Source organism: Cheilinus undulatus, linkage group 6 (assembly GCF_018320785.1).
Source record: "Cheilinus undulatus linkage group 6, ASM1832078v1, whole genome shotgun sequence".
Taxonomy (NCBI): Eukaryota; Metazoa; Chordata; class Actinopteri; order Labriformes; family Labridae; genus Cheilinus; species Cheilinus undulatus.
Genome location: NC_054870.1, coordinates 6,338,830 through 6,366,640, shown reverse-complemented (window position 1 = coordinate 6,366,640; position 27,811 = coordinate 6,338,830). Strand labels below are relative to the sequence as shown.

General features: G+C 40.7%; 1 protein-coding gene across 1 annotated transcript; it reads left to right on the top strand.

Moving 5' to 3' along the window:
- The first annotated feature begins 1,065 nt into the window (after positions 1 to 1,065).
- ppp2r5d (protein phosphatase 2, regulatory subunit B', delta) lies at positions 1,066 to 26,385 on the top strand. The gene is made up of 17 exons (XM_041789887.1): positions 1,066 to 1,240; positions 7,643 to 7,738; positions 9,684 to 9,861; positions 11,371 to 11,570; positions 12,442 to 12,552; positions 13,188 to 13,280; positions 13,372 to 13,502; positions 14,753 to 14,812; positions 16,955 to 17,063; positions 18,579 to 18,632; positions 18,767 to 18,937; positions 20,083 to 20,210; positions 22,054 to 22,155; positions 22,239 to 22,311; positions 22,436 to 22,483; positions 22,599 to 22,712; positions 23,524 to 26,385. Exons 1-17 carry the CDS (start codon positions 1,214 to 1,216, stop codon positions 23,659 to 23,661), a joined length of 1,833 nt encoding a protein of 610 aa, XP_041645821.1. The 5' UTR covers positions 1,066 to 1,213; the 3' UTR covers positions 23,662 to 26,385.
- Positions 26,386 to 27,811: the final 1,426 nt, after the last annotated feature.

The following is a 27,811-nucleotide window of genomic DNA, read 5'->3' as shown; positions in this document are numbered from 1 at the left end:
ACTGTTTATAATGAACAGATTACTGGGGCCAAGAAATCAAAGGTCTCCTCTGAGATGAGTGGAAACTATATCATGATGGACTGATAATAAAAACCTTTAGTTTCAGTGAGGATAAAAAGATGGGCTTAAACCCATTGAGTGGAGCAGATGAATGAAACACAGAGACTTCTTGTTTAGACTGGGAAGCCATTTCTAATATTTTCAATATTATTTGTGGTAAAACAGCAGAAATTCTTCACATCTGGTGGTAGGATCATCTCAAAGGGGTCTAGCAGGGGGACAAGTGAGAGAACTTATGGTTTGAAAGAGGGCTGAATGATTTGAAAAAAATGCCTTAATTTGAGTTCCAACAACTTTACCTAATGTTGCCAACACATTTTTGCAATTTGTAGATTGTGCAGAAAATTGCCTGTGATCGGAGTTTCACTAACTTTTTTCTTATGTAAGTGTTCCAGATATGTTGAGTGGTGCCTACATTTTTGGTTGATTAAAAACTGAATTGCCAAGTATTTGGTAGCTAGGACTTCTATTTTGTTGCCATTGTATAGAATAAAGCTTTGTTGCATTTTCAAAGGAGTTAGGATACTTAAGTAATACTAAAAAGTGAGTACTGCAGTACTTCAAGTTTTTATCCAGTATCTTTCACCTGTAATATTAGTCAAATTTGGATGTATAGGATTTATACTTTAATAAAACTGTGTTCTTTTTCCACCTCTACTCTCCACAGTTGTTAGCACAGCTGACGTGTTTGTTGTTAATAATCAGACTTGAGTGCTGTGATTGATCTCCCACTGCAAAGCCTGGTGAAGAACCTGCAGTGAGGTCCCCTCCACCCTTTAATATGACTCAGGCAGAGACATTACGTCACCCGCTCGCGGTAAAATCAATTTGACGTCATATCATACATGATTTTAACCGTCTGTGTGGTCAGTAGGTGCTCAGAATCATCAGGTTGAAGGTGTTTTGTTGCTGGGGAAGACTCATGTCCTGCCTTACCTCCCTTCAGCCTCACCCTCTTCACCAAACTCTCAGGCAGCCAATCAGAAAAATGCCTCTACGCGTCACCAGGCAGGAGTGTGCGTCAGCAGCCAATCGGGTTGCTCGTGTCTGGAAGGGGCGCAGGGAGCTGAGACGAACCGAGTGACAGCGTCTGATTCCCGGGGAAGAACATCACGGATCGTCCGTGGAAAAAGGACCCTACAGAACAGCCAAGATGCCTAACAAAACCAAGAAGGAGAAGGTCAGTTACTGATCAGTTATTGGCTGTAAGAAGAGCCGTTTTATAGTGTGCTGTAACAGGATGGTGTTGAGGAATCCGCTATTTTTGGTGATGAAGACTTTAGACGTTATTTTACCTATCCAACAGCTAGCATGCTAAGGCCCCGCTAGCAGAGGATGGGGAAGCTTTCCACGGGCTGTAGGGCTGCTAACAGCTGCAGTCATTTAAACCTTTGGCTGTTTTTTAGGTTCATTTACACCTTAGCAGCTGTGTCAAGTTACCTCACCAGTAAAATGTGTGCTTAACTAGATGCCAGGGATCCTTGCAGCTAACGACGCTAGCTGGTGACATTAACGGGATGCTACTGCTGTAGCTCCGGGGAGGAACCTCAGCCTGGTCCCTTAAATAATTTATCTGGGAGAAAACAGCCTGGGCTCGGAGCTGGACTGATGCTGACTCTCGATCTTCTCTGTGCAAACATGAAAAATGGAAAATGTGAAGCTAAGGAGACAGGGGCTGAGACAGACTTAAGATTTTTAATGTGAAAACTATCTGATGACTGCAGGCTGTCTACATGGAGTCCGATCATACCTGAGAGATCACTGATAGACTGTAGGACAGACTAAAAAACACTGAAAATATATTAAAATATCATCACTGATAGACACTAAATATACTAAAATAACATCACTGATCAATGCATTATCATCAACAGATAATTTACTCAACATTCAATCAGTTTCTCTGACAGAAATACCAATAACCTCATCAGCTAATAAGTGAAGATGATCAATATGGATCATTTTATTATTATTAACAGAATAAAGCTTTTCAAACTACCTGGCTATATGTGAAAAAGTCATTGCCCCCTAAACCTAAAAATTGGTTGTTCCATCCTTGGCAGCAACAACTGCAAGCAAGCGTTTGTGATATCTGTTAATGAGTCTTTCTTATCTCTGTGGAGGAATTTTGGCCCGCTCTTCTTTGCAGAAAACTCAGCCACACTGGAGGGTTTTCCAGCATGTTTAAGGTCACGCCACAGCCAGGGCCAGGGTTTCGAAATCAGTGAAGTCTAGAATTTTCTTTCTCCCAACCCTTCGCCAGCGATGCATTGTTGCATTACCGTAATTACGCAAAAGTTTGTGCTATCGGAAAACTTCAAATGGTTTCTGAAAGCTGAGAAGTTATGCTTCACTGCCAACATCTGTTTATTACTGTATTTTTTTTTCACTGAAACTCTAACATGAAATTCCCTTAAGTTGTTTTTATTCATTTTAAAAAGTAAAAATGTATTTTGACATGCAGTAAATTGTAAATAACTGCCAGAAATTGGAAGTTCTAAGTATTCTGGAAAAATTGGCAAAAGCACTTACTCCCTGGATATTTTCTGGAAATGTTATGGTTAAAATGAGAAAGATTCCAGAGTAGGGCTGAATGATTTGTGAAAATAATCTAATTGCGATTGTGATTTAATATGCGATTATTTTGAGGTTCCTCATCTTATGTATTTTTCAACTAACACAAGCAATAAATCATTTTATATTATAACCAGCACACTATTTGATAAGTTAAACTAGTAAAATAAAGATTTGAAAATAAAAATCTAATTGCAATTTTAGCTTATTGATATACGGGCCAATCAGAGCAACAATATGTGACATCGTCTCTGCTACCAAGGTGTGCATGAGCAGCTACCAAGGAAGAAACTCCATACAAAACTGCATAATGCAAACCATGGTGACTGTAGACATGTCAGTGCACCACTTTTGTCGTTTTTGAAAAGAAACAGCTCACTGCTGTTCTTTGTTCTTTTAATGAAGAAATGTCATCAAGTTCTGATAAAACTGGCGCTTTAGCAGCATCCACGCTAATCTCTTCTGCCATAATTGCACCGGCCTCTTGTTGCTGCTTGTTTACGTCACGTCTCCGCCGTGCCCGAAAGTACTGCCCCTCGACGGTGATCGGTCCTGTCACTTTCTAACCTGGCCCAAGCGGTTCAGACGGGAGATTTACAAGATGGATTCACCAGTGAGAAACATGGAAATGAGCGTATCCATCTGCTTTGCAAGGTTAATCAACTGCTATACTGAAGGGGATGATAACTTTACTTACGTTATTCTAGTTTTGATTAACAAAGTAATTTATATGAACAGGAATAGTAGGATTTTTGTAAATTCTTCTAACAAAGGACACTTGAATTTATGCATCATGTGTAGGACAAAAAATCTCAGCTGTGAAAGATTGTATCAAACTGGTATTTTGACACATTTGAGGTTTAGGAAATATTGCACCGCCTGCGATTTGAAAATTGCTGCAGGCCATATTGCAATTTAATTAAGGTTGTTCCGATTTTGATACCAGTATAGGAAATACGTCCGATACTGCTTAAAATGCAGGTATTGGGGTCAGTGGGTACATGAGTTTATGCACTGATACCATTTAGTTTAGCTTTATATTTTGCTTTTTTTTAAGCCATGCTAACTGTTAGCACTATAAACCGGAAAGCAATTCTTCATTGTTGCCGGAAAGCACATCATGCAGAAGCTACTGTTAGAGCAGCAAAGAAGAACCAAAGAACTCACTGCAGCAGCAAAGAATGGAGGCTGTGTGACAGTGTTTCTGCGAATCGACAAGAAGTGACACAGTTTATCAAAAGTTAAATAACTTTTAAACTATAAATCATTGCCTCTTTTTTCCTTTGTCCTCTTGAAGCTAGCCGTTGTGCTTACCCATTGACATTATTGATGCCTTTGAATCATTTGCAGCAGCATTTTCAGAGAGCCAGGAGCTTGTGTGTTTTTATGGGACTTTTGTTGGACATTCAAAATCTGTGATGTTTCTCCACTGTGGGTAAATCTGTCAAAAAACAATGCAGCTGTAGCTATTTTGTCCCTCAGCTGTAGAAAGCAGGGACCCCAGGTTTGGCAGGGTGCAGAGAACACACTACCATGACTTGGTACCAGATTTAGGCAAGAAAATAAATGCTTGGACTAAAGTAAGACTAAAATGCGAGGACTTTATATGGACTAAAACTAGACTTAAACTAAAAAGGATAGAAATGACTAAAATGTGACTAAAACTTCAATGCCTTTCATTTGGAGACTAAAACTAAGACTAAAAAAAAAACATCTGCCAAAATTAACACTGGGTTGCAAGACATGCACAGGGTTGTAGGATGCTGACTAGACTTGATCAGAAGTATAACAGATGCAGGATGTGGGCAGATAGGCATGAGGTAGATAAGATTATTAAGATTTGCATTAACTAGTGCAAATGTGTATATGAGGTTAAGTGTTTCCCACAGTGAGCTTTCTTACAGTCTTTAGGTTACATTAAAACAGTAAAGAGGCAGTGCAGGAATATTTTACTTTAAGCAGTGGTAAGGTGCTTGTGAGAAGACAGTCTCTGTCCAGGTCGTGAAGCAGAGAAGCAGCCCCAGGCGGTCTCACTAGCCCCGCCATGTTTGACTGTTGGTCTGATGTTCTTCTGATGAAATACTGTGTTAGTTTTACTACTGATGGAACGGGAGAGTACAGCTTTTGTCTGGTCCGTCCACAGAATATTTTCCCAAAAGTCTTGGGGGGTCACCGGGATGTTTTTAATCAAATGTGAGACGAGCCTTTTTGTTCTTTTTGGCCAGCAGTGGTTTTGGCCTTGGAACTCTCCCATGATGCCATTTTGCCCAGTCTCTTACTTATTGTTGAATCATGGACACTGACCTTAATAGGCCTGTAGTTAACCAAAGAAAAACTTGGCCGACCAAAATCGCACCCAGGTACCAACCAATCGAACGGTCGTTCAAGTAAAATAAATAAATAAATAAATAAAAAATAAAAAATAAAAAAAAAAAAAAATCCCCTAGTTGGGGACCAGTTTTATCCATACAGGTTCCTTACTGCACCTGTTTGGTACTCTAAATGATCCTAAAATGAACATAACAAGCCTTTTAAAGCATTAATACATTTTTTAGGCTCATCATGCTGTACTAAAAACATATTATAGAGACGATCAGTGTGCAACCTGCCTTTGATCACATGATATTTGTGATCCCAGCGCAGCAAGGCTTTAAACGCATACAGCCTACAAAATAACCACAGATCACTGTTTTTCATTCAGTTATAACAGTAACTAGTAGCAGGATCACTTGATCCAGCCCATGCTGCCATTTATGAGCATAAAGCAGACAGCATGCAGCGTTTATTTATGGAGGTGAGAGGGAAAAAGTTTGCTCGTTGGGACTTAATGACCAGCAGATATTGTCTTTTATCTCCTCTGCTTTCTGTCTGTCTGTAAGAGAAGCTAACGTGAACATAAACGCTTTAAGGAGATTATAAAAGCAGATGATACCACGCAGCCTATTTGCTGACAGGTGAATGAAACTGACTGTGAGAAATGATGCTGTGAGGGAGGGCAGAGCAGAGACACTCAGCTGCGCCACTTCAATACAAACAGCCTGCATTTTTGTGACGAGTTGAAGTTGCGTCGTTTCTGAGTGTTAGTGCTGTAAAACATCAGAAAATATCCCACTCTGTGGTGCTTTGTTTACCTGTATTTCCCTGTGCTGCATTGCTCCTCTGTCCCCAGCGGCATGTCTGTCTATATCAGTCAGCTGCACACTACCGCTTCTGCCCCCTGGCCAGTGCGTTGGGGGGGCTTTTTGACCAAACAATCAACCATTTGAATGGAAGCCGTCAGCCCTAGACCTTAACTGAGTTAGTGAGGCCTGCCGGTCTTTAGATGCTGGTCTTGGTTCTTTTGGGACCTCCTGGATGAGTCGTTGATGTGCTCTTAGAGTCATTTTGGTAGGCCAGCCACACCTGGGAAGGTTCACTATTATTCACAGTTTTCTCCATTTGTGAAGAACGGCTCTCACTATGGTTGGCTGGAGTTCCAAAACCATAGAAATGTCTTTGTAACCCTTTCCTTAACCTTTGTGATTTATTAGCTAATTTTTAGGGATGCACGATATTGAACTTTTGCTGATATCCGATATGCCGATATTTATAGACTCATTTTAGCCGATACCGATAGCAATACCAATATTTAAATATGCTTGACATAACCAAAAATTTAGTTCTTAGAACATAATTTAAGGTTTGAGGATGAAAAAAGAAACAAAACTGTTTTTCTTAAAACACACTTTTAAGTTTAAAGAATGAGGATAAATACAGAAAAAGATCTTGACTTACATTGGTCTGTTGGTCCAGCCTAAAACTCCACTAATTTATTAGTATATATGGCCAAATTTTATAGCTAATATATGTTGATATCCATGGCCAAAATATCGGATGCAAATATCGGCAGAAATTTTGATATCTGCCGATACCGATATTTGCCTTTTTCAGCTAATATCTGCCGATACCGATATCAGGCCGATAATATCGTGCATCCCTACGTATTTTAGTTTAAGCCACTGTAGCTCTCACTTTTAAGAGCTGTTTAGTAGAACAGGCTCATTCATGAACAGCTCATCTTTATTCAGTCTCTCACCAACAAGGTGTATTCTGTTGATAGTACATCACCGTTTACATTAAAAGCATGTTTGTGACAAATGCAGTTTTTTTAACATTACAGGGGCTCAGCTAGCCTCTTAGCTCAGTACTAGACTCCTCTAGGCTCGTTTCCCTCCATCTGGATAGACGACTCTTGGAGGTTAGCAGGACTGAGTAATCTGTGATATTGGCCACCTCCTCTCCAGGTAGATCAGTTAAACTGAGGTAAAAATCACTGTTTTATAATGTGTAGGGCTCATACTCAGTGTATGCAGAAATGTTCTGATGATAACTGCAGCGTACAGGTCCATTTAGAGATGTAAAGTACTAACTTTCCTCTGCTCACATACATCTCTAATGGCTTTCCCCCACTTCCTGATCCCCAACGGACATTCACACATCATTAGAATCATGTGACTGCAATGAACCTATAGAAAAAAACAACCTGGCGCTCTCACACTCATACCTCTGTATGTCTTTGGTTGACTGGAACATGTCGAGTACCCAGAGAGGCAGCAATATTAACTCCTGAGCTGAAATGCTGCCATTCTTTTAAAATAACTCAATATCTTCCAAAAGTTTTTCCTTTTCTTTAGATAAAGTTTCTTCTCTAAAGGTCAGTAGAAGTACTATTGTGAACTTAAAGGTCCTTCTGCAGGTGTTTTTAATAAACCTTTACATTACCATTGAATACTGAAATAATTACAAACTTACTGTGATTATGTAATAACACAGCCTTATTGCTCAGCCTCAGTCCTGCTGGGTTTCGGCTCTTCTTAAGTATGGGGGGTCTCTCTAGGTAAAAGTTTGAAGGCCACTGACCTGGACTAATAAGACTGAAACTCTAAATATGGAGTGGTTAACTGTTGGTGTGTATTGTTAAGGTGACTTTCTGTTTAAAGCTTGATCCTCTGTCTTCTTTGTGTGACAGGAAACGACCAAATCTTCCAAGAGCAGCATGAAGAGCAGTAACAGCAGCAGCAGCAGTGGAGGGAAGGAGGCTGCTGCTACTGAGAACGCAGATGAGGTGAGTAATATGAAGCATGCTGCCGTCTCTGCTTCAGTAAACGTGATGGAGTAACCAGCCGGTGGGGAGCTAAGGGTGACATGTTGGTCCTAAGTCGATGGCACAGCGCTGATGTGAACTCTGTATAGGTAAACAAGAAGCATAAAAACAATAATAGGGAAAAAGAGAGAGGTGAAAACTGTTCTCAAGCAAAGGCTGACCAGAAACCATATGACCTCTGACCTATGACCTCCATAAACTAATCAGTTTATCCTTGGGTTGGAGTGAATGTTTGGCAGAGTTTGAAGAATATCCTTCAAAGTAGAGGTGGGTGGTAAACCAGTATTAATATAGTCACCGGTAAAATTTCTGCCATGGAATGGATTTTCGCAACACTGTCATCAGCAGTTTAACTGCCTCTGTTCTGCTGTGATGCATGAGGGATGTCTGAGTCCCACAGCTGGCAGAGAGAGTGGTTTGTGACAGACAGCTCAGGCTGAGTCCAGTCATTAGCACGTTTAGCTCTAGCATTACATGTAGCCAGGTAACTGACCAAATATCACCCCCAGCTGATCCCGAGAGGAGGATCAGGAGAGGAGGGCGGAACTTTCTTCCAAGCAGGAAGGGAAGGGCCAACCGCACCTGGGGGCAGTGCTAACTCCCCACATGACATCATGAGGGGAGAACGGCTTGTTTTAGCACACATTTTCTGAAAGGTGGAGAAAGAGAGGGAGGGGATTTTTCTGGTACTTTAGGGGATTTTGGACAGGCCAGGGACACATATTTTTATTAGAAAAGCCTAAAAAAGTGATTTTTGCACAATATGTCCCCTTTAAGTCATGAGAAGCCAAAATTGTGATTTAAATTGGTCCTTGATTAATTGCTCAGCCATATATAATTGCTATATTGATACACCTACATGACAGAGGCATGACAGTAGAAATGGGACAGAACCTTCTAGACGTAATAGTCAGTGCTGAAACAGCTCAGTGGTCCTTCCACAGACTTCATAGAAAAGTTTATCTTGGAGGCTCATTTCATCCATAATACATCAGAAACACTCAGACTGAATCAGACATCACAGCGAGGGTTTTCATGGTTAAACCAGAGGAGATTAACCCTTTAATGATTGAACAGAGACGGGCTGTCTCTGTGTCCAGGGGATATCAGACTGGATCAGGTGGTGTGTTGCTGTCTCAGTGACAGGAGGGCAGACTGGGTCCTGGTAGTGGACCAAGCTAACTGGTTCCACTCCGAGTGATACTGAGGAGCTGCCAATCGTGCTCAGGTGTCATTTACCTGCAGGCTACTCAGAACACAGACCAGGTTTCAGTCAGGCTGTAGGACTGGAGATTAGGCTGATGAAGGTTTGACTGCTTTAAGAGTCATTCAGTCTTTCTGTGCTTGTTTTTCCTCTGATGTCCTCACTGATAACACTGAAAGCATGTCATGGGAACAGCTCAGTCTAGCACAGTTTTCATCCAGAAAAAAGGGAAAAAGTTCTACGTAGACTGTGTCAGGTTAAAATCACGTATAACTGAAGCAAGCAGTGATGAAATTCAGCACAGGAATGTGGACGTTAACCTGCAAAAGTTAGGGATGGTACAAGAAATTAGACATTATTAACATGGGAGCATGGCTAATACTGGTGATGTTAGACCAAAAGAAATAATGATATAAACATCAGTATCAGCATCAGACATTATCAGAATTGTTATTTTAAACATCTGTTTCACTCTACTCTCTACTGATAATGACTCCTGCTGATTTTTGTTCACCCTGCTGACCCCCAGGCAACTTCGGATCCACTACTGCACATGAGTGAACAGCAACACTTAAACATTTGTGCCGTGCTGTTATACACCTATCTCTGACATTAATTCCTGTCTTCTTCTGTTGGTGGCTTTGAACAAAATCCTCCATGTTAACCCTCCTCACTCTGTCGACTTTGTGTCTGTCTGTGTAGTCCCAGCAGCAGCAGAGTGGCAGTAAGCGTCCCAGTAACAGCACGCCTCCACCCACTCAGCTCAACAAGATCAAATACTCTGGAGGTCCTCAGCTGGTGAAGAAGGAGCGCCGCCAGAGCTCGTCTCGCTTTAGCCTGACCAAGAACAGAGAGCTGCAGAAACTACCTGCACTCAAAGGTAACCAATCACGATCTTAGGGACTAAGGGAACACTTAGACAAGATGCTAATACTAGCAGGCAGCATAAGCAGATGGACTATTCAACATAGGACGACTCAAAATCATTGGTTATCATGGCATCTACAGCTGATGTGATTAATGCATTTATTACAATTAAATATCCACTAATGGAACAAACTGGTCCGTGACTCAGACCAGTTCAACCAAACTAGAGGTGTTAGAACACCTAATTCTGCTGTGTTATTACAGCATCAGTTGAAAGCAGTCCACCTCAGGGGTCAGTATGTGTTTGGTGTGAGTCTGGCTCTGCAGACCACTGCTGTCAGACACCACCACTGTCAGGACGGAAATCCACGCAAAACCTTTCAAAATAAAATCAGTTTAAACTTCCAGAGAGGGTAAGGTAACCTTGGGTAAGGTTTAGGACACAAGAAGTTGTAGTCAAAAACATAACCTTATGTAGCTTTAGCTACATAAGTTAATAATTGCTAAAACTAAAGTATCTACATTAGTTAATATTACTTAGTAAGCCAATATAGCAATGCTACCTATGAAGCTAACATAGATGTAGATATACTGACTTACATTGCAACAGAAACTATATAGCTAATGTAGTTTTGTCAGCTTCATTGCAAGAGACATAGCTAAAAATAACAATTTGAAGCTACTTAAGCCATACGCTTTGGCTATCTTATGCTAAGCTACCTAAGCTTACGTTGCTGAAGTTAAGATAGCTACCTTTGAAATGTAGTTAATGTTATTCTGTTAGTAAATGTAACTTAGCCAAAGCTAACGTAGCGTTGGTTTACATAGTGAACCAATGTAACTATGTACATAGTTTTACACTAGCTATGTAGCTAGTGTTTACTTAGGTCAGCTTTAGTGGCATCTCTAAACCTAACGCAGTGAAAACTAATGCTAATGTAGCAAAGTTAGCTTACATTACTAAAGTTGATGTAGCTATGCTAGCTTAAGCTATGTCAGCTTTAACTATGTAAGCCTATATTGTTAAGGCTAACGTAGCTATGTAGCTTGCATAGTAATGTTAGCTAAGTAGCTAGCATGGTTAGGTAGCATTAGCTATGCCTCTAAAGCTAACTTAGCTGCGTGGTTTACATAGTAATGTTATCTACATAGCTAGCTAGCATAGTTACATGAATTTTAGCTTTTAGTGTAGGCTTTAACTGAAAGCTACATTGCAAAAGCCAACGTTATTTAATTTAGAAATTAGAAATATATTGTATGGGCAAATCAGGTTGCTTTCATCCAGATGGTATCGCTGCATTTTATGCTAGTGTTCAGACTGCTGTCTGAGAGATGCCGTCTGCACTTAGACACCTTTCATGTTTGGGTTAGCAGCCTAGTCTCACAGCAGGCTGTCAGCAGACCATCGCCACTTGATGAACTGACTATCAAAACAATCAGAGTTGTCCTGTAAATATGCTGTGGTGTTTGTAGACATGTCTTCTTCTGTGGTGTTGGCTTATCCCTGTCTCCTCCTCCTCAGACTCCCCCCTGGTTGAGCGTGAAGAGTTGTTTGTCCAGAAGCTTCGTCAGTGCTGTGTGCTGTTCGACTTCGTCAGCGACCCGCTCAGTGACCTTAAATACAAAGAGGTGAAGAGGGCGGGGCTTAACGAGATGGTGGAGTACATCACACACAACAGCGACGTGGTGACAGAGTGTATTTACCCTGAAGCCGTGCTGATGGTGAGACACAAACACGCTGTCATTTCACTGTTTGATAAAGTTCCTACACAAACACATCTGACATCTGGAATGTGGAATAAACTTTAAGTAGGAGAGAAAAATTAAAGGTTGAGTTATGGTTCAGCATACAGACAGAAAGACCCATCTGTCAGGACTCTTCAGTTAATCTGTATTTCTGTGCATTTACAGATACAGACCAAATGCGACAGCACCACCGTTAATGGTGTGGTCTGTGTTTAGCAGTGAAATCAAAGGTTCAAGCCAAAGAAGCACAACAAAATAGAGTCATTTAAGTATAAAGAGGCAGAAGCTACAGGTATGCTTTAGTTCAAGTAACTGCAAACCTGTAAACAATGGTGGTTTATGAAAAGACTAGCTTGGAGGCAGCAGTTTGATAAAAACTGGATATCCTTTTGTCCATGCTGGGTTTTTTTTTCACTTATCTTGGGGGATTTCAAGGCGCTCCCAGGCCAGATGGTATACATAATCCCTCCACTGAGTTCTGGGTCTGCCCTAAGGTTTCCTTCCAGCTGGGTGTGCCCTCAAGACCTCCACAGGGAGGCACCCAGGAGGCCTGTATCCCAAGAGTTTAACTTCCAACTTGCTCCACTTATAGTGAAGAATTGTGTATTAACATGACCTTTGATGCCTGTTGAGCTCAGGTTTTTTAGTTTACTTTTTAGTGAAGCACCCTTACTACCTCATATGTTCTGTGTAGGGTAAGGGTAGTGACAGTTGTGTGTTTTAAATTGCACAGATCTATTTTCACTGATAAGAGAGCATAAATTGGCCTTTGGTGTTATACCAGACGGAGAAGCTGAACCCGACTTAAGCCCAAAACAGATGTTAACAGCACGTTTATGTGTTTCAGTTTTCTGTGAACTTGTTCCGGACTCTTCCTCCGTCCTCCAATCCAACCGGAGCTGAGTTTGATCCTGAGGAGGATGAGCCCACGCTGGAGGCTGCCTGGCCTCACCTGCAGGTAAACTGGTGGTTTGTCGTTCCGTTTTAGTGATGATCAGCTGCACGTGAACCCACAGCGCTTATCAAACAGTCGATTCCTGATTCCCAAATTTGACCTCTCAATGTTGACCGCCCACAGCTGTGAGCTCTCGCCCTCTATGCTCACGGCAGCTTTAATGTGGAAATTAAGACTTGTACAGTACTGTGCATGCTTGGGGCTGAAGTAAGGTGTAGATGTGCAAGCACAGCCTAGGGTACCATCCAGGCTGGTGGTAGGGTTGCCACAAGCCCCTGATCAAGCTGTGGTTGTCCAAAAGGTCTGAAAACTGTAGGTGGTTTCCAGGAATATTACCGGGGTAGCCACCCTCCCTCCTCTCCAGCCCTGGGTTGTGGTATATCATTCTCTGGTGTTAATCCTTTGGACTGTACATTCCTAAAACTTACGCACATGACTGTATGCGTTTTTTCTTTTATAATGTTAATACTTTCTGTGACTATGGTGTTGTGTATAGCTCTAGTGTTGAGAAGCATGGAAACTCTAAACTTCTGACAGTCTACAAACTGCTAAAAGTCTCTCTTCATCTTTATCACTGCAGTTTGTAAACCTGCCGTTTTCAGAAAGCAGCATCATTTCTGTTCTGTTTGTCTCCACAGCTCGTATATGAATTCTTCCTTCGCTTCCTGGAGTCTCCAGACTTTCAGCCAAACGTTGCCAAAAAATACATCGACCAAAAGTTTGTACTCTCGGTAAGCTGTGACACCTGAGGCTCCGTCTGAAATGTTCTGATGTGTGAGTTAAAGCGGAACCATGACTGTCTCTGTCATGACTGTGTTAAAGCTGCTGGAGCTGTTTGACAGTGAGGATCCCCGAGAGAGAGATTTCCTCAAGACCATCCTCCACCGGATCTACGGAAAGTTCCTCGGCCTCCGTGCCTACATCCGCCGCCAGATCAACAACATCTTCTACAGGTCAGAATATATGATCGAACAACAAACACTGAAATAACATAGTACCTTTATAAAAGAGGTTGATACACCTGTCTAAAGATGAACAGAGACAGGAGTTGTGGGTTTGCTTGGAGTAGCAAGAAGGTCATATGCCTCGACAACATTTTAAAAAAACTTCATACAGTAAGAAGAATATAGAAGTAAAACTCAGCACATGAAAAAAGATGAGCTGTCATTACTCAGCGGTGTTAAAGTTGAAAACAATGTTTTGCTTACTTTCAACGAAAGACATCTGAGGACCTAGTTTTTTTTAAGTCATGGTCTTTTTATTGTTTTTCGACAATCATACAAAACAAACATATAAACAACAATGGTGTCTCATTTTTGAATAGTGAAACACCCTCACACTTCCACCCCCACCCCATAACTCCAGCAGAGCCCCTTCCCCAATGTACCCTACTTATTAAGGAAGAGGTAAAAAAAATTTTGAGAAGACAAATTAAAATACCTAAAAATAAATAATAATAAATTAAGTAAACAAGATAAATGTGTCTATACGTATATATATATATATATATATATATATATATATATACATGCATACACACAATATAAATAAATAAATAAGGAAGGAAAGAAATTACTTAGAATGTCATGGGGTCATCAGCTCTAATTTATAATATCCTTAGCATCCATCTTTCCTGTACAAGTTAAGAAAGGTTGCCAGGTGGCATAAAATTTCTGGGCACTACCTCTTGTGGTGTAGCATATTTTCTCAAATGTCAAATCATGAATGATATCGTTTATCCATGATTTAAAAGTTGGAAGATATTTTTCTTTCCATTTAAACACTATCAGTCGACATGCCAGGAGAGAACCAAAGGCTATCATACTTTTTGCCCGGCGGCTGAGATGTAGATCAGGTGGCGCGACTTCAAAAATTGCTATTATAAGAGAAGGCTTTAAGGGTATCTTCAAGACATCTATAAAGGTTATGAATATCAATTTCCAAAACCTGTCTAGTTTTGGGCAAAACCAAAACATATGTGAGAGGGTGCCCGGTGCTTGTCTGCATCGGTCACATATGGGATCAAAGATGAGCTAGTTTAAATATTAAGATGAATAAATGAACAACAGAAGTATTAATGAGTGTTCTTATCAACATTGTTGTAACTATAGGTTCACAGACAAGCAGCTAAAGGTCACCAGGTATGGAAGGATTATTGTTGCAGAGTTCCCAATCTAAATGTCTTACTGGTGTTGTTTTACAGATTTATCTATGAAACAGAACATCACAATGGCATCGCTGAGCTTCTGGAGATACTGGGCAGGTAAAACTCACATACATGCGCACATTCATTTCAATACACACAGCAGTCATTCAAACTTCTCAAAAGGACTTTGATGTTTCCCTTGTTTCCAGCACTGTTGAGATTACATGCACATTTAATCCACATTAAAACCACAGCTCAGTTAAACAAATCTTAAAGAACAGATGCACAGAGTCACAAAAAAAGAGAAATTTCTTAAAACAGCTGCAATCTAAAGCACAGTGACTGGAACTGCTAAAATCTGCATGAGAGGGAAGAACTTCAATCTTAAGTTTGAAAGATGAGCTCATGAGCTCAGATCATCGAGTCAGAGTATGGCCAAGAAGAGAGTTGGGTTTATGATGCATCCTGAGGGCTTTGAAGACAGATGTATGACTCTTCTTTAAGGTATTAATTTATTTAAAGCAATTCAAGAAGGAATTAAATGCACACTGGGTAGATAACACCATCAGGACAGGAGGCTCTCAGTTAACATGACAACAAAAGATGATGATGGACTGTTGCACCTGCAAACGTAAAAACAAAAACATAATACTGATCTGCAGTTTAAGTAGTAACCCCACAGTCGTAATACATTTCTCACAAATGTGATAACTATAAAATTTATGAGGGTACAAATCTCTGACCTTTAAGAATCGTAATAGATTCCCATAAATGTGTTATGAACATAAAAAACAAATGTTTGTAGTCATTCTTGTTTGTTGTAGCCTTTTAACATCTGCCACTAGGTTCAATTCAGCCTGAGATCAAATGGCATCAAAAAATGTATTCTTGGCAACTTTTTTGCTCGCCATGAAACAGGAAGTAGTTTTGTCATTCTTAAGCCATGAATCTTAACAGAGTGGATTGAAATGTGTCAAATCAGTGCTCTGAGCTGAGGAAATTATAAAATATCTATACAAAAACATTGCTCATCCAGCCAGTTTGATGGTTTCTGGTCTCAGGAAATGATGCCAGGCTTTAGATTAAAAGGCTTTAGATTGTTAGGGCTCAGAACAAGACCTGGACATGATGCCTTTTAACCTGAGACCTGAAACCATTTTTCCTGAGACCTGATGCCTTTGTCCTGAGGCCTGAGGCTTTTTTCCCTGAGATCTGATGCCTTTTTTCCTGAAACCTGACCCTGAGACCCCTTACAATAACTTAAAATCCCTGTCCAAACAAAATTGGTTTTCATTCTGAGGAAGTTTGAACTATGTATGTGTAATGTCTCTACAAACTGTAAAATTACTAGTATTTGGATCAGATGAGCCTCCTCCAAGGGCTTAATTCAATTAGAATCCTTTGGATTTTGCAGAATTTTCCAAAATTGATATCAATGCTCTTCTTTTCTCATTCAAAAATTTTGTGCTAAGATTCATGGCTTTTCGAGTATTTGAAAACTACGGAAAAACTACTTCTTGTTTCATGGCGAACAAAAGCATCCCCATGGCTATATATATTTTTTTTATGTGATTTGAGTTTAAGATGACTCAAACCAACTAGCAGTTGTCAATAGGCATTACATTTGTGGAAAGTTAAGACAATTTAGAGAGACAGGGATTTTTATCTTTCCATAAACGCGATAAATTCCTGCAAATACAAAAGCCATTATGTTTGCAGTAGGAAACTGCTATTTCTTATTATTATGGTGAACATTGGATTAAACAGGTTAATTTTCATGTCATGGAATAGAGATTGAAAGTTGTTTTTCTCTTTATGTATTTTAATGAAGAAGTTGACATTTTTGTTTATAAACAGCAGGAAGTGTGATCTAATCAGACGTGTCTACTGAAGAGGCGTTTAAAGGTTTTTTTTTTTTCTTTCTTTTTTTTTTTTAACCAAGCGTTCTCACAGATGCCCACTTTTGATTGGCTCTCTAAGAATGCATGATAATTATTCTATATCTGCCACCTCCTCCTTACATGCTGTGTGCTAAATCTAACAGCTGGAGTGCAAAACGATTCACATAAACACCTCTGCAGGTTGATGAGATGAGTAATCAGAGACGTATGGCTTCTTCCTCTGAGGTTGATCAAGCTGCTGCATTGGATAGAAAAATTAAAGAAACACGAACATCTCTCTTTTACAGTCCCCTACAGAAACAGAACCTACATTTTCTACATGTAGGTTATTGTTGTTGATCTTTTCTCTCTCTTTCAGCATCATCAACGGCTTTGCTCTCCCTCTCAAAGAGGAACACAAGATGTTTTTAATCCGAGTTCTGCTGCCGCTTCATAAAGTCAAATCTCTGAGCGTCTACCACCCCCAGGTCAGAGACTTTATCTCTGTCTGTCTTTGTCTGTCTCTCTGACCCTGATTACACCTCACACTAACATCCACGCTGGGTAATTACACACCAAGGTATAATAAAGGTTTGATATCTGATAACTCTGACTGCATACAGAGGTGGTCTGGGATTTCTTTGTCTGGACTTGTTTGACAGTCTAGACCTTATGTGCACTGGCATGAATCCAAGACAACTGATTCTGCAATAGTCCAGCAGGAAGTGGCTTACCTCCATCTGTCTAGCTTCACTCTTCACTTATTGTCTTCAATCATAATCTCAATCTGACCATTACCCCACAAGATTTATTCAGTAAATTTGATATCAGTACACCTTTTAGAAGCATGTTCATGATAACATAAGGGAGAAAAGCTGTTAAAAAGGCACTGCTTACCTCTTAGCTTGTGGCTAATTGACCTCCATACATTCTTATTAACAGCAGCTTGACTGCAAACAACACAGGGAAACCCAGACATGAGCTAAGACAGTACCTTTGATCTTCCCTACTTGTATCAGAGAAAAGCTGAGCCCCCATAAGACCCACATGTACTGGGTCCATTTACGGACATCCCCAGATCTCAAAGTCAGCCATCTGATCCCAGGTCTCAGGAAAACCTCTGTCATGTGTCAGATTTCAGACGAAAAGGTCACAGGAAAAAAAGGCATTAGGTCTAAGCAAACAAAGTCCCAGGTTAAAAGGCATTAGGTCTCAGTAAAAAGTTGTCAGACTTCAGATGAAAAGGTCTCAGGAAATGGCACCAGACTTTACAAAAAAAAAGCCTTTAGGTCTCAGAAAAAGTTTGTCAGGACTCAAAACAAGACCTGGACATGATGCCTTTGAAACTGATACCTGACACTCTTTTTTCCTTAGACCTGACTCCTTTATTCCTAAAACCTGATGCCTTTTTTCTGAGACTTGTTCCCTTTTCTCCCGAGACCTGATGCCCCTTTTACCTGTGGCCTGATGCCTTTCTTCCTGAGACCTTATGCCTTTTTTCCTTAGACTTGATGTCTTTTTAGCTGAGAATTGATGCTTTTTTACCTGAGACCTGACTCCTTGTTTCTTGAGACCTGATGCCTTTTTACCTGAGACCTGATGCCCTATTTTTCCTGAGACCTGATGCCTTTATTTCTGAAACCTGGCATCTTTTTCCCTGAGACTTAATGCCTTTTGTCTTGAGACCAGATATCTGTTTTCCTGAGACCTAACACCTTTTTTCCTTGAGATCTGACTCCTTTTTACCTGAGATCTAACACTTTTTCGCTTAGACCTGATTCTCTGTTTCCTTAATAGGTCTGATTACCCAGCTTGGATGTTGGCGTAAAACATTGACAGGGTCTATGTCTGCTCTTTTATTGTCTCGTCTGTGATTTTTCCTGTTAGATGTCTCCTGTCTGTTATCACATACGCCTCCAGTCTAATATAAGCTCTCTCTCTTTCTCCCTTTTTCCCTCTCTCTCTCTCCCTCTGTCTTTTTCTCTCCCTCTCTCCATCTCCAGCTGGCGTACTGTGTGGTCCAGTTCCTGGAGAAAGACAGTAGTCTGACAGAACCGGTGAGTCTGCAGCTGACGCCCCTCCTGTTTCTATGACAACTGTCCCACTGTGCTGCTGCTCCTACTGACGGGCAGCGTCTGGTTTCCATAGTGATGTTTACAGACCTAATAATCATCATGTCCACCCACTGCAGGTGATCATGGGTCTGCTGAAGTTCTGGCCAAAGACTCACAGTCCGAAGGAGGTGATGTTCCTGAACGAGCTGGAGGAGATCCTGGATGTCATCGAGCCATCAGAGTTTGTTAAAGTCCAGGAGCCGCTCTTCAGACAGCTTGCCAAGTGTGTGTCCAGCCCGCACTTCCAGGTACCAATGCCTCGATCAGGATCTGAGCCTGAGCTGTGATCAGAAACAGAACTGGCACCAAAGAAGAACCTGGATTAGAAACAGTAGGAAACTACGGATACCCAGATTAATGAGAAGCAGTAGAACAAGAACAACATATCAGATGATGAAACTGAGACATTTTAGCATTTCATGAAAAATATTAGCTCACTTTGATTTTGATGGCAGCTACAAATCTTAAAAAAGTAGGGACAGGGCAATTAGAGGCTGGAAAAGTAAGTGTTACTTATGAAAAACACCTTGAGGAGCATTTTTAATCTGATTAGGTTAATTGTTACAGATCAATAACATGACTGGGTATAAAAGAAGCATTTTGGAGAGGCAGAGTCTCTCAGAAGTAAAGATAGGTGGAGGTTCACAAATCTGTGAAAAACTGTGAGCAATTTCAGAAAAAATGTTCCTCAGTGTAAAATAGTGATGACTGAATATCCCAGCATCTAAAGTCCATAACATCATCAAAAGATTAAGAGAATCTTGAGAAATCTCTGTGAGCAAGGGGCAAGGTTGAAGGGGCCCTCAGGGGCCACTGCATTAAAAACAGGCATGACTCTGTACTGGAAATCACTGCATGGATACAGGAACACTTCCAGAAATATTGTCTGTCAACATAGTTAGCTGTGCCATCCACAAATAACAATTTAATCTGGAGAGAAGAAGCCATATGTGAACAGGATCCAGAAACGCCGTCATCTTCTCTGAACCAAAGCTCATTTAAAATGGGCTGAGGCAACGTGGAAAACTGTTCTGTGGTCAGGCAAATCAACATTTTAAATCCTTTGTAGAGACCTGTGGACTAAAGAGGAGAGAGACCATCTTGCTTGTTATCCTGGCTCAGTTCTAAAGCCTGCATCTCTGATGGTATGGGGTTGCATTAGTGCATATGGTGTGGGCAGCTTACACATCTGGAAAGGAACTATGAGTGCTGTAAAATAGGTTTAAGAGCAACATGACAAAGTCTCTTAGATAATGCTAAACAACATACACAGTGCCCCAACTTTTTTGGAATTGGGCTGTTAAATATTGGTTGGTGTCAGCTGAATCGTATTTTGTGTTAGCGCTGATTTTCACGATGGGTGCTCGTCTTCTCTGTGTATCTGGGCTTCCAGGTTGCAGAGAGAGCTCTCTACTACTGGAACAACGAGTACATCATGAGTCTGATCAGTGACAACGCCGCCAAGATCCTCCCCATCATGTTCCCCGCCCTCTACAAGAACTCCAAGAGCCACTGGAACAAGTAACTAACACAGACACTCTGGGTGATGTGATGACAGCTGCAGATGCTGCTGATGGGAACTCAGATGCTGATCACTTAGAGGATCAATACTAAACATGCTGATCAGTGTTTGACTGCTTCTTGAAAATGTTTAGGAAATATTTCAAATACTGTAAGACCTTAATTATAGGCATGTTCTCTTTTTAAAATAATACAGATATTTAAGTGCAAAAATTCCACGTATTCTTTCTTTAACTAGTGCTATAGGCCTATAGGTGAAAAAATCAGCTGCAGAAAGGAGACGGAGAGGAAGGCAAAGAATGATCTGAGATGAATCAATCAGACTTGATTTTGTAAATTATTATTGTAATAACTATTATTAGGCAATAATTACTATTATTTATTAAGAACATAAATCAGGGACCCCATAAGAGCTCACCAAATTTGCAAGTGACTTAATTTTCTAAATCAGTGGTTCCCTTTTGACCCCCCTTGGTCATATCTAAGAAAAACCAAGCACCCCCAGGACCCACTTAGAAAAATTAACATCAATTGGTAGGCCATAGGCCTATGTACGCTTGTTCTTGCCAAAAGACCTAGTATAAACTAAATTTTTAAACTAGAGATTTTCAGGAAAAACTCAAAAATCTCTAGTTTAAAAAGTCGTTAATTTATGTGGAATAAGAAGGAACTAGAAATTTTGTGATTACAAAGTCAGAAAGCCAAAACTGCAACCATTGTTTCAGTCTGCTTTCTTGTAAAAATTTTAACTTTACACTGTTTCTAAAAAATACGAATTTTGAGTTTCTAATGGACTTTTTAAACTTGAAATTTTGAGTTTTATCTTTTAATTTAGCAACCTTTTAAACTCAGATATTCTGAGTTTGTTTTCTTCTTAATATACAACTTCAAAGTCCAACAAACTCTTTTTGTTCCCCCCCCCCAAAATTGAGACTTGTTTGCACAAAAATTAATAGATGCTCTTTATGTTTTTTAATCTTTTAGGTTGACTTTAAAACACTGTTGTACAGAGTCTTTCTAATAATAATTTTAAAAAAAAACTGTATTCACATGTAATTTTTGCGTAGATTAGACAGGGTCCCGTGCCTCCCCTGATTTTTGGCACCGCTCCTCTCAAGGGAGCCTGGACCCCAGGTTTTGGAACCACTGCTCTAAATAACTGTCCTAAATACAATTTCAAAATAAAAGCATTGTGTGAAAATATGGACAGCTCATTGTAGGACAAAGGGTCAAGCTTTTACTTTGAAAAGACACCAGAAATGCTATCAAATCTGCATTTTAGCTCTGAAAAGTTTGCCAGATGGAGCAGGATGCTTACTGAGTATCATCTATCAGCTCACAGAGTTCTACATTATCTCTCAGTGTCTCATAGTATGAGCTGTTGTCCTCTGTCTCTACGGTGAACCACACTCACTGTTCAGCCCTACGTTCATGTAAATATGAGTATATTTAGGCACAGCATCACCATCAACTCAGACTGGAGGCTCCACTGCAGACACAGCAGCCTGATTCTCCCTCACTCTCCATGGGCAGATCAGACCTGCTGTCCCTCAACCTCACATCCAACAGATTCAAAAGGAAAATTAGAGTCACACCTGTACAGAAAACAGGATACGGTGAATACATGTCACAGTATCTGATTTTCTTTCAGAGTTCATAGAAGGATAATATCCTGGTTTTTGAAAATATTTACATGCAGAAGCAAAAGCTAGGATACTAAAGTCCATGTAAACAGTCAGTGTGGACTAAGAACAACTGAAGACCGGCTCTGTCTCAGGGTTTTTGTCAACAACAGAAACAGTCTCTCTGGCTCTGAGTATAATCCAGTTCTTGTGCTCCTCAGGACGATCCACGGTCTGATCTACAACGCTCTGAAGCTCTTCATGGAGATGAACCAGAAATTGTTTGACGACTGCACGCAGCAGTACAAGGCCGAGAAACAAAAGTACCAGACACTCATCTGTCAGCCCAGAAATGCTTTAAACACTCAAAGTAGATTATAACACATGTCTATGTTTGTGTCTGCAGAGAGAAATATAAGCTGAAGGAGAGGGAGGAGATCTGGCACAAGATTGAAGAGCTGGCCCGGCAGAACCCCCAGGTACTGGCACACCTCCTTATCTGTCCTCTATATCCCTCCTGTCATGTCTTCATCACATACACAATGAAAGTTAAATACTCAGTTAACAGAATGATTGTTTCTGTGTGTACACTGCGTCTTTCAGAGCAATAAGCTTCACCCTCTCCGTCCTGGACTCCATCCACAGGATGAGGTGAGTCTGTAGTAAAATGGACATCCTCTGAAGATCAAACCAAAGCAGAGTTATTTTAGTGTGTGACTGAATGTTTTTATAACTATAGCCTGCTTATTTGTGTTTGTGTCTGCAGTACATGCTGTACAGTGACAGTAATACTGTGACTGTGTACTCGATGGAAACAGAAACCCCGACAGCTGAAGATATCCAACTGCTGAAGAAGACGGTGGAGAGCGAGGCCTCACAGGTAAACAGAGCCAACAGTCAGTCCATCAGAAAGCATTTCAATTTTTTTTTATTTTTCAAGGAATTCTGTCATTATCTTTGGAATATCAGCTTTTTCATTCCAAGAGATCCTCTTAGGGCTCTGCCACCCCCTTTTGGGTCTTGACCCACCAATTGAGAACCACTACTGTAGCGCATTTATAAGGTCTGGCACTGATGTTGGACCAGATTGGGTGATGTGTTCATGTAAGTGTATCTGTATAAAGACTAGCAGCAGCATTTTGGACTGACTGTAAACATAAAAGGGAGGCCTGGTTAACTCCAAAGTAAAGGGCATTAAAATAGTCCAAACATGTATAAATAAAAACATGAATCACTCACTCTATCTGAAAGATTAAACTGATTCAATCTTGGATAAAAGCTTCAGAGGATAAAATCTGGATTCAACAGCAGAATTTATCTGTTGAACCAATTATGAATCACTTACATTTCCTAGAGCTGCAAAAACTTCTTTAAAAAGTTTATCTGTGTGTCATCTGCATAGAGGTGGTATGGGGTGAAGGGAGGACAGGATAGGTCCTAGAATGGAACCTTAAGGAACACAACAGGGTAGAGGAAGAGGAAAAACAGTCATCAACTCTTTAAAAAGATGTAAACTGAAACCAATTTTTACAGAAGGTCAAAGTTTCAATTATTGCTTTTCAAATTAAGCCCATGTTAGAATTAACCTACTTGTTCCCAGGTCTTTACTAAACAAAAAGTTACCATAGGAAGTCTCAGGTTGACTACTTTCAGAATAAACTTCAGTATTCATGTAGCGTTTTTCTCCACAGGGTATGAAGGACCTGAAAAAGGACAAGGTGCTGATGAGGAGGAAGTCGGAGCTGCCGCAGGACGTCTACACCATCAAAGCTTTGGAGGCTCACAAGAGAGCCGAGGAGTATCTGACAGCCAATCAGGAGGCGCTCTGACGGGGGGAGGCGGCCCCCTCTGAGCCTGACTCGGCCCCCCTCCTGTACGTCTCTTTGGGGAGGAAGTTGAAGCTGTCATGGACAAACTGGTCCCGGGTCAGATCAGGATGGAGCTGATGCTGCGTTCAAAGAAAAGAAAACAAAAAAAAACACACCTCCTCACCTCTGACCCCTGGTGGCCAATCACATGTAGGACACTGTAGAAGCTCTGTCTGTCCCACGTGCTGTCTCGGTGTTTCAGCGGTCATGTGACGATGACATCATCAGCTTCATGTTGCACTAACACCTTCGACACCTTCACCTGCAAATATCTGCTGCCGTCTGTGTAACCGATGCAGTCGGGGCCAAGAGACTGAGGTCCCTGCACGCATCACGACACGCTGTTTTCCACTGTTGAGACTAAAGCCTGGTTTATACAGCTACATCAAAAATACGCCACACAACGCCAAAAAACATTGGGTTATCCACTGTAGAAACAAAAGCCTGGTCTATACTTCTATCTCTAAAATAAGTGACAACCAACGCCAAAAAACATGGTGTTTTCCACTGTAGAGACTAAAGCCTGGTTTATACTTCCACATCAAAAATAAGCAACAACCAATGCCAAAAAACATGGCCTTTTTCACAGTAGAGACTAAAGCCTGGTTTATACTTCGAAGTCAAAAATACGCCACAGCAAATGCTAAAAAACATGGCGTTTTCCACGGTAGAGACTCAAGCCTGGTTTATACTTCTACATCAAAAATAAGCCGTAACCAACGCCAAAAACATGGTGTTTTTCACTGTTGAGATTGAGCCTGGTTCATTCTTCTACGTCAGAAATAAGCCACAACCAACGCCAAAAATCCTGCTGTTTCCGCTGTAGAGACGAATGCCTGGTCTATCCTTCCAATGTCAAAAATACCACAACAGCACCAAAAAACATGGTGTTTCATCTGTAGTGACTTAAGCTTGGCTTATACATCCATGTCAAAAATCCAAGGCCAAAAAAAAGTGCATTTTCCACTGTAGAGACTATAGCCTGGTTTATTTTTCTACGTCAAACATAAGCCACAACCAACGCCACAGAACATGGGTTTATCGCTGTAGAGACTAGCCTGGTTTATACATTTGAGTCAAAGCTATGCTGTATTGAACGTCAAAAAACATGGCATTTCTCACTGTTGAGATCATAATGGTTTATTCCCTTTATGACAAATCTGTGCTGCAAGGAACGCCAATAAGCACAGTGTTTTTCACTTCAGACTAAAGACTTTTATTTTAACATAGGTCCACAACGACTGCAGTCACCAGGGTTTCCTGCACACAGACGAGCTGTTAATGTCGTGGGGGGACTAGAAAGAAAATGGCACTGCGGACTCGTGTTTACACAAGTATGTAGTGGTCAGGACAGTGTTGACCACGGTGGCATAAATTGGATTCTGAAGTATATGCCAGGCTGTAACAACAAAAACTACCAGATGGTCTGAATCGTCTCCACTATACATCTAAATTTACCAAATTGTCTTTATTCAGTCTCCTTTCAAAGGCTGGTTTAGATGTCTATGTCCTCGTTGAGTTGATTAGCAGCAGAAACAGCTGACTGTTATTCGAACAGTGATGGAAATAGACAGCGCCCATTAAATTACCAACTCTGCAGTCAGAAAAAACAGTCGGAGAGGTCATCCTGCGGTTTTCTCTCAGCAGAAACTGAACCGAAGAAAACCACATGGAAACAAAGAAACATCAGAAGTCACTGCTTCTGTCCTCAAAACAAATACGACAGACGTTTAACGCCTTTCTCTGACACACAGTGGAAACACAACCAAGAATCCAGAATGTTCCAGGATCCTGCAGTAGGAATAAAAGCTCCAACACACCTGAACGCAGCACCTGTGATTTAACTGCCTCGCTTGGTCCTCCTCACACACGAAACCCGCCCCCTCAACGTGACATGACCAATCATCTGTCAGCATGTACCCGAGGCGGACTGGAGGCTGAAGCAGCTTCAGACGGACGTGTGGTGATTGTAGACATTTTTATGTAGATGCAGCATGGACTCAGTGGATATGATGTTGACGTATCCGCCGTGTTGGATAGTGTATAGTAGCAGGACCGCTGTGTAAACAAATCAAAGTAGACGTGGAAACTGTGGGTTTCTGAATAAAAACTCTAATATTTACATTGGCTGATTTTGAAGAAACATTTTTTTACTCAGTGAAAAAAAATTTTTAGACAACTTTTTTGTCAAAATTCTTGAGAAAAAAAACAGAATTCTTATCTATATGCTTTGTTAAATGATGTCTTTTTGAAGAAGGGGCCGATAATATCGGATAATTATTTTTCCCCTTTTACAGTCAAAGTTAAAGACTTTATGTTGGATTTATATTTTGTTTGTTTTATTGATTAGAAAATACCTTGAAAAGAATCTCTTCTTAGAATTCTGACTTTGATTTTAGAGTTTTGTAACCTGACATGCCAGATGGACTTGTTTCATACATCCATCTGGAAAACCTTCAATACAAGTGTTTGGGGAAAGGGCAGAGGATTTGAAAAAAAATCAGAGTGTGATTGGATGAACATTCTGTTTGTCACATCTTTATGAGCCAATCAGAGCAACAAAACACGTGACGTAGCCGCGACCAAGGTGCGCGTACCAGCTACCGGGGAATAACGTGAACCATGATGACTGTAGACATGTCAGTACTCGACTTTTGTCTGTTTGACATTTTTGAAAAGAAAACAACTCACTGCTGTTCTTTGTTCTTCTTTTAACAAAGCAATGTCTCCAAGTTCTGATAAAACTGGCGCTTTAGCAGCATCGAAGCTAATCTCTTCCGCCATAATTGCATCAGCCTTTTGTTGCTGCTTGCTTATGTCACGACTTTGCGGCGCCTGAAAGTACTGCCCCTCATCGCTGATTGGTCCTGTCACTTTCTGACCGAGCCCAGACGGTTCAGATGGGAGCTTTGCAAGATGGATTTGCCAGTGAGAAACAAGGAAACGGGCATATCCGTCTGCTTTGAAAGGTTAAGAGTTCTGACTTTGATCTTAGAGTTCTGACTTTGATCTTAGAGTTCTGACTTTGATCTTAGAGTTCTGACTTTGATCTCAGAATTAAAATCAGAATTCCAAAGTTAAAGCATAACGACCTGGGAGAACAGCTCAGAGAAGGCAGCTAAACCTAAAAACCATTCAAGTGTAAATGCTGCTGGAATCACTGGGCATCAGAGTCATTTTGTACTTGCGCTCCTGTATACGTCTTTATTTATAACAGCGTTAAACAGTTTATTTGACAGAGTAATAAGCTGTCTCTTAGACTTTTTGATCAATCATGGCATTAATATATAGTCTCAGTGATCGTCGTTATCGCTTCTAAAATGAAAATTAATCATGAATCTAAAAGCGATTAATCAAAATCAATAATGTCAAAGTCAGTGCTTTAATTTAGATTAAACCCCTCAGTTTTCTGTCAGCTCATTTATTTACAGGGCCAACCTGCACTACCAGTATGGCGGACACGCTTACATGTCACAGCAGTGATCCAACTCAGCCAATGCAGCATCTACGTGTACGTGTCTGTGGTCATGATGGTGACGGTGGAAGTGATGGTAAAGACACAGAGACACATGAATGTAGACGTCCAATCAGCATCCAGCAGAAGCAGTGGGAACAAATAGAACAAGAGCTCCACTCCAGCTTGATTTTCCTTGTTTTAGTTTTACTGTTCGATGATGTCATCATGATGTCATTGTGTTTAAACCAATGAGAGAAGCTGTTTGCACGAGGACTCATTTTTGTCAGGGACTGCTTCAGTGTTTATTTTGTTGTTAAAAATCAAAGTAAGAGATATGAATGTTTCCATGTGTGGACATGTCCGGTCCAGAGGTTTCCAGCCGGCCATGTCTGGTCTGGTCTAAAGATTTTCAGCCAGCCATGTCCAGTCTGGTCCAGAGGTTTCCAGCCTGTCATATCTGGTCCAGTTTAAAGGGTTCTAGCTAGTTTGAAATTGTACAAACAGCTAAAGAATGTTACGCTGTGTCAGCACAACAGATCCACTTGATACACATCATCTGTGTCATAATAACACGACAGGATGACTCGAGGTCTTGTGGTCAGCCCTTCACCCTCAGAGAGAAGCTGGGATTGGTTCAAACATCTGGAAGAAAAC